This window comes from Protopterus annectens, chromosome 5.part0, assembly GCF_019279795.1.
Source record: "Protopterus annectens isolate FY-2018-M chromosome 5.part0, PAN1.0, whole genome shotgun sequence".
NCBI classification, from domain to species: domain Eukaryota; kingdom Metazoa; phylum Chordata; order Ceratodontiformes; family Protopteridae; genus Protopterus; species Protopterus annectens.
In genome coordinates, this window is record NC_056735.1 from 1,896,268,813 (window position 1) to 1,896,281,189 (window position 12,377).

The 12,377-nt window shown below is 40.2% G+C and overlaps 1 protein-coding gene across 1 annotated transcript in view; it reads left to right on the forward strand.

The window, feature by feature from the left end:
- The window catches only part of GTF2F2 (general transcription factor IIF subunit 2), a 2,274,453-nt gene that overhangs the window by 2,203,651 nt on the left and 58,425 nt on the right, over positions 1-12,377 (forward strand). The window contains exon 9 of the mRNA XM_044071713.1: positions 1,096-1,239. Coding sequence (XP_043927648.1) covers positions 1,096-1,239 — 144 coding nt within the window. The remainder of the gene's footprint in view (positions 1-1,095; positions 1,240-12,377) is intronic.

Here is a 12,377-nt window from a genome sequence, read left to right on the forward strand (position 1 = left end):
TGTTCAAGATGAATAATATAATGTAGATTTTTTTCTGTTTTCAGTATTCCTAAAATTTATTTCTTATCACGGTTAGACTAGCTTTTTGTCCTTTTTGAAACTCAAACATCTTGTTGTGCATTTTAATCACTTTTTCTACCACTGCATATGGAAACCTGGCACACTTTACTTTCTCAAGTTTTTCAGCTGCTATTCTTGCAGTCAGAAATAAATTGAATGTCCAGATTCACAATTTCTAGTTTTCAGGCAAATTGCCTTAGTGAAAAGAGATTTTCTGTATATTGTATTCTCACCATGCCTCATAACCAATCATTTTGACCATTTTCTGAGTTCAGTGCTTTGCTTCTGACACCATGTAATATACAAGTGACTAGGCCATATAAAATAAGAGCTGTATATGAACTGGTGTGCTGCCAAAACATAATCTTTACCAATTCAGCTGCACAAAAGTGGACAAAAGCATACCAGGATGATTACATTCTGATACCCTGCTGTGTGGAAAAGGTGTAATGGCATAAAGAAACAATGCAGTATTTTGTATGTACTATACTCCGCTTCAGCTCTGATACACACCAGCAGAGAAGTGAACTGTCTGACTGATAAAAACTGAGTAACAGCTCAGTAAGCAGCTGAGAAATTATTGAACACATTTGGTTGCTGCTTGTGTATGTAATTCTGATTTATTAAAAGAGGTTTTGACTGCACTTAGTTTTGAAATTGATTCAGTAGTTTAACAGTTTAATTGTAGGTTCACGTTTTTTTTATGAAAAATGTTAATAGTACACATTTTTTCATGGTATGACACCCTCTGTCATACATTTCTGAATGCAATTAAATATTGTTATGCATTGTTTCAAAATTATCCGTGTAAGAGGGAGGAAAAGGGAAAGGGTTTAGTTAGGTGATGATGATTTACACTGAAGATAAAGCTGTAGCTGAAAGCTGATGCTGTGTCTTGCAAACATTCTTTTGCAAGGCAAGGTGAGTGTATCGAAGTGTTGTATTTAAATCTGATCTTCTAAATTGGTTTAAACTTGTACAGTGTGTAAGGCACCTTTGAGTACATGTTCACATATGTCATTTGTTAATTATCAGATTGAATATGAAAAGAGGAAGAAAGAAGATGGGAAACGGGCTCGTTCTGATAAGCAGGATGTGTTGGACATGCTTTTTTCAGCATTTGAGAAGCACCAGTACTACAACATCAAGGACCTGGTTGATATTACTAAGCAACCAGTGGTATGTACATTTTCTGATTGAATGTTAACATTTGCTTACATGCGACTTACTGTATGTAAAAAAATCTCACTGTTATTATTGGAAGGTCACTCTAGACAAAAACAGCTGTCTGTGCAGAAGCATTTATTGCTCTGCAAAAAGTTAATGCATATATGTAGTCTACATTTCGGCCACAGAAATACCTCACAAAGAGGATTACTGGCCTCAAACAGATGCCCCACCCAGTCTCAAAAAAATCCAGCTTTACTCCGTCGCATATCACCTACTCGGAGGCGATCTCTGCCTAACATACAAAGCTATGTCAAACCCAGAGTTGTTGGGCATGCTCCACTTAAAGAAATCCCAATCCCCCCGAGCTACATGCTCTAGGGACCTAAACCTTTTCAATACAATAAACAGAACATGCTGGAGGGATAGATTCCTGTCCCAGAGACTTCCCATACGCTGGAACAGACTACCCCTATCTATGTCAAACAGAGCTCCTCATTAGCACTCTTCAAGAAAAATCTTGATGATTGGATGGGAAATAGGAAATTCAGCCCAGGGATCACTTTTGTGGCTCTGCTCGACAGGGGCACAGGAAAATTATTTTCTTGAGTGGCGAAAGCCAGGGTACCTTTTTGGCTAGGCATAGGCCCTAGTGCTAATAGCCTAGTACCTGCCTATGAACCTATAGATAATTATTTTTCAATACCAGTTCCATCAAAATATTAAAGGTGTTAAACTCATTCTGGGTAAAATTTGTACTATCAAAAATTCATTAAACCAGTCAAGGCCCTCTTCACATGGTATCACACTGTACAAGTCCTTAAAATCAATTGTACAGAATATCATTTTCTTATCATATCTTGCACATCCTTCTTCTTCTTCTTCTTTCGGCTTTATCCCGGTTAGGGGTCGCCACAGCGGATCACCTGTCCGCACATTGAATGGCAGTGGAGTTTTACAGTGTCGAGTTGCCAGCCCGGCGCCCAACCTTCCACAGAAGGCACACTCACACGCACACCTAGGGCCAATTTAGAGTGTCCAATCCACCTGCAGCATGTCTTTGGGATGTGGGAGGAAACCGGAGCACCCGGAGGAAACCCACGCGACCACAGGGAGGACATGCAGACTCCACACAGAAGGCACCCCAGCCGAGGATCGAACCGGAGAACCTCTTGCTGTGAGGCGACAATGCTAACCACTGCACCACCGTGGCCGCCCATCATATCTTGCACATCCTAGTTTGCATAAAAAATCCCATGAATCCTTAAGTAGATATTCAAATGGTAGAAATACATGTTTGAGTCTTAGGTCAATCTATTTAGCCAAAGGGTGAGTCCTAGACCTCCCAGCATTAACTATAGGTCTGAGCGGGGATCTTGCAAACATTTATGCAACTTGAGTGTATACCAAAAATACTCTGTATAATGGGAAACTTTACTGCCAAATAGGTATGGGTTTCCTTAGTAATTTGCCCTTGCACAAAAAGCTCATCTATTAAAAAGTTGGTACTGTAAATAACTATGTTGAGCTTATTCCTAGAAACATCTTCATAAGTATCATTACTAAACAATGAATTCATTCTGTAAATATAGTCTTCCCAATTCATAATAACCACCACTCCCCTCTTGTCTGGTTTCATTATCCTCAAAATCCTGTCTACACTTAAATTCTGTAATAATGCTCTTTCACCTGCCATTAGATTTAGACATCCAAAATCATGGGGTTTCAAACACATTTTTCTTATATTTACCTCACACAATTTTTCATATAAAATAAAAACTGGATGCAGAGGGGGGTTGAATAGGCTACTTCTGATAAACTACTTATTCAGTTATTCAAAATGCATCCATCGTTAAAAAACAATTGCAAATTCAGTTTTCTTAACTGCAGTTTAAAGTCCACCAATGTCTCTACAATATTAGTTCTGTGGTCAGGAACACCTTTCGATAACAAGTTTGCCACTTCCTCATCCATTAAATATTCTCTATAATTAAAAAAAGCTTAAAATCCCCTTTATGATTTTTGATAATTTGCAAGCTTCCTTCCAGTACTACGGTCTTACCTTGCTGTTTACACAGTGGTTTGAAAATGGCCACCTGGGTTGATTGAAGGAGGGATACGTCCCTCCACCCATTGTTCCTCCTGCCCCTGGTCCTTGTTCCTTGATCTCTCTGATCTCACCAGGGTGGGTTCCTCTAAAAGCGGAGTAACCATGTTGCAATCAGACAACAATTCATTAGACCCTCCCCCATATTTCACACTGTTGAAACTTCTGTCGGCAATAAAAGGCGGTTTGGGATAAGCTTTTATCTGGCATAGTCATTTCTATCCCTCTCTAATTTTTTGTGCTTATGTGCCTACAAATCTTTACATAAGTTATTAATGTCTAAGAAAATTTTGTTCTACTTATTCTCGTAGTTCTTAGAAATCAAATCAGTGGTAATTACCTAGTCAAGCTGTTTTAATTCCACCTCTAGTTCATCCATCATTATCCGGTTATGCTTGATCATTAAATCCATCAGCTCACAACCTTACCTATCAGAAAAGTGCAAGCAATTCCCTATGCAAGTCCATGTTTTCCTTAAGACCTGTAGGGTATTTCCAATTTCCAGTACCTCAAAGCTTTAGGCACCTGCTTAGCTTTGATGGATTCCAAAAAATAGTTATTTTCCTCTTGCATATTAAGAAACTTCTTAAGTTTGTGTTCAAATACAGCCAACAACTCCCCCTGGGATCTGATTGCTGTGGGGGAATCAACATAGCATTCCATCCTCTGATCAAGCTAATCCTTCAGCCAACTCACCCTCGTCACAGCTAAACCCTCATTAAGTGCTGTCACTTGCCTTTTCCCAAGGGAAACATACCTACTCCATTAGGGGTGTATGAGTGAAGCTGTTGACCCAATGGAGGCAAATCGGTTTTGACAGCCAAGTGATACAATACTGCATTTTTGGCATTTAGTTTCAGCCCATGATTTTGGCACCAGTTATTTACTTGTAAAAAACTTTCCTGCAGGATAGCTACATTATCTAGAGATTTAATGACTGCTCCTAGCTTGTAGTCATATACAAACTTAGAAGAGGAGACCTACGTCTGGCATACATGGCATCCTCCACCCCATTACTTGCACATCAGCATTAGAAATACTCTGTCTAGAGATCTGCAACATCAACAGAATGGTTGGGGAGACCGGTATGTTTTCACAGAAGATATCATTGCTATGGAACAGACTTCCCCATCCACATAAAACAAAGTTCATCCCTGTCTACATTTCAGCACAACTTAGATCTATGGATGGGAAATAGAAAGTTTATCCCAAGACTATCCCCTGTACTGCTAATAGAAAGAGCCAGCTCCTAAATGCTTTATCCCATGCATAGATCCCCTCATATTATTTATGGTCTGATCCAAGTTACTCTCATTACGGGTAATATATAATTATAAACCATGGGATGGGTAAGCCAGTCTACCAAATGGGATAAATTATTTCAAGCACAAAAAAGGGAAACTGGCTAGGCTTCAAATGGCCTGTAAGGGCATCTAACCTAGTACTTACCTATAAACCTATAAACATTTGCTGCTTACTTATTTACCCACTTAGTAAGCACCATGAGAAGTATGGATTAGAGAATAGGGCAGGGTTGTTTGTATTAAGTTAGAGTAAAAGAGAGAAAATCCTCACTTGAAGGTAAGGTAGAACATACCTTAATGTGGCTTCCATGTAGGGAAGTAGCTTATTTTTGTATGGGGACATAAGCAATGAAGTATGCGCTGTTCCACACAGTGTGCAGATATTTACTTAATGTGATATAAAAGACAAGAATTAATCTGTTGCTGGCGGTACAGCCTTTAGAACTCTGTACTTCAGTATCTAGGTCCTTCTAGGAAGACAGATGAGTAATTGGAAACCTGGCAAAAGAGATAGTATGTTTCTAGAGTTGAAAGGAATGGTAAATGCATTCAGCAAGGCAGACTGTCTACCTGTCCTGACTAGTGTTTTTAAGTGCAGTTAGTAGATAGTGCCATGAAATATGACTTAAAGTAAAAAAAAAATTGTCATTTATTATGTGTCCCTATAAATATGCAGTACTCCTGTTAGAAAGACCACAAAGTCTGTTTTTTTAAGTCTATGTATGATACTAACACCTTAGATCATTGCTGCATCTCCTGTATGTGCGTTTCCAGCAGTGCCCCTTTTGCCCTCTGTCTCTGTCTTAAACTACTCATTGTTTTAAATACTTATGGTTCCTTGAGGAAATGCATTAGCTGGTCTTAAACTTGTACTCTCCATAAAGTAATGCATAAGGTCTGTTCTGTTCCCTTTTCTTGCCTCCCATTGGGGGAGGGGGCAGCTTTAACTGGTAACCTCTTAACAGTCAACTATCTTGTATCTTTCTTTTGTTGTGTGTTGTTTTGATGCCTGTGCTAGCAGTTTAGCACTGTAGCACATCTGTTCCCACTGTAGAGAGAGGCAAATGAACCAGGAGCAGAAACACTCATTTGTTTGTTAGGAATAAGGTCCCACTCCGCAACCCCTCTCCAAGGCATTTTATGACCTCTTCAATTGTTGTTTAAAGATGGTATATGCATTTTACTACATGTCAACCCACTAGGTAAAAGGTGCACCGTTGTAGCATAGACGTGCTTGGCTCATTGCTGCAGGTAATATATTGCATGCTTGCATGTGTTTCCATTGTAACAAGCCAAGGCACCTCCAATCCCACAGGATAGGTGAGCTGGCATCAGCCACTAAGTCATATCCTTCCCTGCAGCACCTATGCTGCTAGTCAAACTTGGGTCATCTGGGGTACAGTCAGGATTTCATCCCAATATGCCATGGGGCTATGTAGTCATCTGTAGAATATTTGTTGCTTGCAGTTTGCATGTTTCATTCCATCTCCTTTCTGTCTCTGCAACCTTTGCATTTAGATCTTCTAATCTAGCCTCAGAAATGTTTCTGATAGTAAAAAATTCTAACCCTGACAGTCACTCACTGGCTACCTGTAGTGCCAGCAGAGCCAGGTCATGGTCAGATGGTGCCAAAGACAAGGTAATGGACCAGGACCCCCCCCCGGCAGCCATTCCAGTGTCCCATTACTTGGCTGTCTTTGCCCAGTTATTGTAAACGCTGCTCAAACCTGTCAGTGTGCATACTATTTTCTTATTTGCTTTTACTGATTAGAAATATTTGGATTTAACTTATTTCAAATTTTATAGCATAAACAGTGATGGCCATTTGCTAAACAAACCATCTTATACTAAAAACTGACCCCTAGCATGAACAACAGTAAACTATTCTTACCTTAAACTCACATTCACTGAAAATGCATCTGGACAGTGGCAGATTGTGTACCTTGGGCCCCGGGCTGTTGTCACATCATGGACCCCCTGCATATTTAAGAACCATGCATAAATGCATGTATTCTTTGATTTGCCTTCTGTATATTTCTTTTGCTGCAGCAACATTTCTTGTTTAAAACAGCAATATTTATTAGTGAGTTTTATATTCACTGTTTTGAACAATGTCCTTCTATATCACTGTTGCAGTATTCTTTAATGTAGGGATCTCCCATCCAGAGCAGCCTGACGTTCGGCCAGTATAACCAAGTCTTATGATCTTCTGTGCACCGTACGTCACATATGCTGTGCCCACACAGAATGTAAGGCACAAAAATGGCATACGGACAGTTCCCCATAATTTCTTTGCCATCAGTCCGAATGCCATTATTGCTCATTGTTCTGAATGCCTTGTTGCTGTGCTGAATACCTAGCCATCAGGTAAGTGCCCTGTTGGGGTTGTTTTTTTTTTTTCTTCTTCATCCAAGAAGAGAAAATGCCAGTGTTACAGACAGATTCTCCATAAGGATCACCACGATCATACCTCCTTGTAGTATCTCTAAGGCATTTTTACTTAAGACACTCACAATCTGTTTGTCTTCTCTGGCCATTTATCTAGAAAACCAACAGCTTAAACAGTTAGCCCAGGGGAAATATGGTGAAATCCATTAACCCCAAGCTACTCCCGTTAGGTAAGAAGGCCAAGAACTCTGTCAGATTTTTTTAACTGTCTAGCCTCCACCGGGCATCCCTCTAGAAGTGGGTAATACCTCTGGAGGCCATTGTGCATCTACATTGGATTCCTCTGCACTGACCCAGAGGTTGGCATGAATCTATCTTTTCGCACGTCCTCTGAGAATTTGCAGGTGTCTGCTCCGGATGTTGGGGGAACTGCGGTTGATTATCTCAGATTGTCCTAGAGGGATTCCACAGATAATTGGTCAGGTAGGAGGTTATGGGTACTCTTATTGAATCTTGCCAATGGTTGTAACCTTCAGTATTTGTTAGGGCTGATGTCCCTTCCAAGAAAAGACAAAAGATGAAGCATGTTTCAGTCCATCCTAAGGATCCTCAAAGGGAATGGCAAGAGTTTACTCAGGGCTTGTTTTTTGCCTTGATGACCCTGAAGCCTCCTCAAGGAGTTTCAGTGCCTGCTCCTTCTTGGGCCTCCACCTCTTCTAAACGGCTTAGGGAACTGGATTCCTTGGATGAGGATTCAGAGTCTGATGAGAGGTCCTTGTCCTATTCTTCTGAGATGCCTTTGCTTTTGGCTTATGGTTCTGATCAGGAGGAGTCTATTAGCCCCGAGTCTTCCTTTGATGAATTGTCCTTTGGGGGCACAGTTGCTAGGATGATGAAATACTTTAAGTGGGATTTAAGTGTCTGACATTAGAGGAAATATTATCAGTTGCGTCAGGTGGGTGCTACTAAACCATCTACAGTTCCTCCTGTTTTATCTGCCTTGTTAGACACTTTAATTGCTACTCCCAAGTCTCCTGATTCTCAGCCTCCTGCACATAAGAAACCTGATAAGTTTATGTGGTCCCTGAGGATTGTCAGTTTTTATTTGTTACCTGCTGTAGTGTCAGTCTCGTTTCTGACGCACACTCCAAGCTATTGCCCTCTTCCAAACTTTTGCTTTCTGGTAAGGATAGTAGGGCGATGGAGAGGATTATTAAGAAGGTTTACACTGCTTTTACTTTGGCCTTTAGAGCTATTAATTACCAGACCCACATGACCAGGAATGCTCAGGCTTGTCAGGTTATTTCTCACCTCCCTGATTCTGAAGGCAAAATCTTCTGCCTTATCTATTTTAGGTTTTACCTCTTAAGTGGGTCACCACTCCATCAAGTGTAGCTGTGATGCTGCTGATGCCTCTTCCAGGGCTCCAGCTTTTGGATCTGCCATGAGCCGTTATTCTTGGCATTGTCTCCAGTCATTGCCTGAGGACAATAAGGTTAAGCTGTTGGATGTTCCTTTGGATAATAAACATGTTTTTGGGACTACTGCTGCTGACTTGTTTAGGTCTGTTCAAGAGAAAGGCAAAGTCTTGCAGGACCTTAAACATATTTATGTATTCTATCCCCAAGTTCCAAAGGAATTATCCTTCTAGATCTACTTTTTTCTGCTGGGAACGTATCCAGGCCTCCAAGGGCAGTTAGGGTGATAGGTGAACCTTCTCTGCTAATGCTTCTCAGACTTCTGTGGCACAGTAGCCTCCTTTATCTTTTATAAGCCTGCTTCTGTTTGATAGCCCCCCTCCCCCCTTAGACCAGCTTCCCTTGTCCCTTCAGCTTTCCCTTTGTCTTCCAAATTGGCTTGTCATCGCTTCAGACTTTTGGGTTCTGTCATCCATCAAGGTTACTTCACGGTATGGAAGTCTCTCCCTCCTTTTTCATGGATTCCTTAACCTTCTCTAGAGCAACTTCCTCATTTCCCAGAGATCCTCAGATCCCTGTTGAATGAAGGAACTATTCAACCTGTTCCCCCTTCCCACGTGGGAAAGGGTTTTTATTCCATGATGTTCCTGGTTCCTCTAAAGGAGGGCACTTGTAGACCTATTCTGGATCTCTCCTTGATCAGCACCTTTCTCAAGGTCCCTTGGAAGAAAGTGGTGGTGCCTGTAATACCTAAAGAGGATAAAGACCCATCAGATCCAGCTTTTATACAGGTCCATTTCAATCCTAAACCATGATTATAATGGCTAAAAGAACGGCAAAGGTGATGCCAAAATTGATAGGATCAGTGTGGTTTTGTGGAAGGGAGGCAAACATTTGACATGATTAACAGAACACTGATGATACAGAGGGAAGCAGAATGTAAGAAAATACCACTGCTGTTGGTAAGACTTCATGCAGAAAAAAACATTTTGCAGAGTAAGCTGGGAAGTTATGAGCAGGACAATGCAGACATTTGTATTCCCTAATAAAATTATATGGTTGATTGGGGGGATATGTGAGGGACTGGAGGTAAAAATTGAAGTGGGTGGATTCCTCTGTGAAAATTTCTGTTTGAGCAGAGGAACCAGAGAGGGATGTCCTCTTTTCCTTTTGTTTTTTTGCATTATATTTAGAGCCATTGGCAAAGAAAATAAGGGAATCAGGAAATTCAAGGATATAATTGATATGGTAGCCAAGAAATGCTGACTCTGTTTGAGATATTATTTTATACCCGACAAAACCGAAAAAGGACATTTCAATGTTGTGTAACATTTTATGATAGTTTCATGTCTTTCCAGGGTACAACATTAATAAAGCTAAAACAAAGGCGGTAGCTGTAAATTATGCACCCACACAAACATTGGTTCAGCAATGTCCATATTTATAGGGATATGATAAGTACTTAGGAGTATAGATTAAAAAGAATTCTGGTGTGTCAGCTAAGGATATGTGTGAAGGGACTAAACAAAAGACAATACAAAAACTGAGAAATTGGAAGTTCTGTCTTATGGATAGCAAGATACAAGCAGTTAAAATGTTTTTAGTCCTTTTAGTTTTATACACCTGTCAGACATATTTTTATCAACCACAGGAGAAGTTGTGGATAGTAATTAATAAAGAGCTGAAGGATTTTATCTGGGAGAGGAAGACTGCAAAAGTCAAGTGGGATAAGCTGATTCTTCCAGTAGAACAAGGCGGTCTGGGCTTACCCGATTTGAAGGGGGTATTTCAGAGCTACACACTTAAGGCTCCTATACATAGCACAAGCAGAAACCTGTAATTCAAAGTGGAAAGGGATGACAAAATGGGGGAAGGTCAAGAAACAAGGAGAAACTGGGATTTTGAATGCAGATCCTTAAGGAGAATAACAATAACCATACCAAATATTATATTAATTTATTTTACAATTAGCAATCGGGAAAGTCCAACTGGACACGGGTCCTTTTTCAGTGGAGGCCCGGGAAGAAAAGCACCACATACAAGATACAAATACCAGATACAAATATGATTCAAATTACAGTTTGAAAAATAGAATGAATAACAACTTAGAATGTACAGTACAGTAATATAGAAAGTGTGATAGTAAATCCAGTTGATGAATGGTACAAGTTACAGTATATACAGAAAAATGCAGTTTGAGTTATATAATCTGTGATCAGAGATGACCCCATGCTGTAGATTTTAGATATCAACACAATACATAGACTTATCTGTAAGGGATATGATAAAAATCCTGATTGCAGTTTTACATACTAAGTCTAGGTTTGAGAAACATTGTACACTGGAAATTCTTAGCGTTGTTGATGTGTATAGTATTGCAGAATGAACAGGAATTGAGAAATCAGAGTCTCAGAATACTAAGGTTAGTAGTTTTGTAGTTTAGTTGATGCAAGCGGGTTAGATAGCTTCAGAAATTGAAAGTGAATTAACCAGGGCTGGTGCAGGAGCATAACCATGTATTTGCCAGATGAGTTTTTAGCATTTGTTTAAACTTTAAGGAAGAATGGGGTACTATATTTTGGGGTAGTGTGTTCCATTTTTTACATATGAAGTTCGAGAAGAGGGAATCACCAGCTGCATTGTTGGCTTTTGTTACTTGTAATAGTAATCTATTACTTGAAAGGAGTGATCTATTGTTTGAGTGTGGAAGTTTTACAATTTGGAGGGCAGAGGTTTTGTCAGGTTGGTGAATGATTTTCTGGGCAAAAGTCATTTCATTATAGAGGAGAAGTTGGGGAAATTCAAGCCAATTAAATTGTTTAAGAGCTGAACAATGATATGACCTGAAAAGGAGAGTCTGTGGCAAACCTGGCTATTTTATAGGTTCATAGGTTCATACTAGGCTATCTGCCCAAGGGCATTTATAAGCCTAGCCCATAGTTATGTGGCTTTCGCCACCCCTTTAGTTTGAATAAAAACTATGCCTATCATTTTGCTGTGCCTCTGTCAAGCAGTGACACTGAAGTAATCCCTGGGGTATATCTGCAATCTCCCATCCATTGGTCAAGATTCCTCTTGAACAAGGCCAGAGAGGTGCTCTGCCTCACATGTACCGGGATTTTGTTCCACAGCATAGGTAGTCTCTGGGTGATGAATCTGTCCCTCCAGCACGTTCTATTTATAACCGTGTCAAGGTTTGTCTCCCGCCCTTGTGGTTCTGAGGGATCTAGATTTTTGAGGTGAAGCATATTCATCAAATCTGGGTTTGACATGGCCTTATATGTCAGGCACAGGTCACCTCTGAGCAAGCGGTATGAGACTGAATAGAGCTGGAGTTCTTTCAGTCGGGCAGCATAAGACATATTTTGAGACCCTTTATCCTTTTGGTGAGGAACTTTTGGGGCCTTTCAAGCTGCAGCAGGTGTCTGGTCAGATAAATTCCGAACGGGGCATTGTACTCAATCATAGGTCTAATAAGTGATGAGTACAGGGGGACGATGACCTCCCTTGATCTAGATGTGAATCCCTTCATGATCAGGTGGGTGATATAGAAGGTTTTCCTAACTACTTTAGCAACATGAGTGTCAAACGAAAGGCTACTGTCAACCTGGGTCCCCAGATCTCTGATGACTTTTTCTGTGCTCAGTGGATTGCCACCTATATGGTAGCTAGGGGTAACCTTAGAAATTGAAGCACCGAACAAGCGAAAATGTTCCAATAACAGCCACTTTATTCCAATCCACAAAAATAGCAGTCTTTAAGCATGCAAGATACTCATACACTTTTCGTCGCCTCCAAATATCGCAACTTCCTCAGAAGACAAATTGCTATTCTTAATCATACATTTAAATAGCAAATCCGTAGGCAATTAAATACTGGTCAATTAATTATAAAACTTTTAACCCTTTCTTGACACAAGTATAAATCACTTCC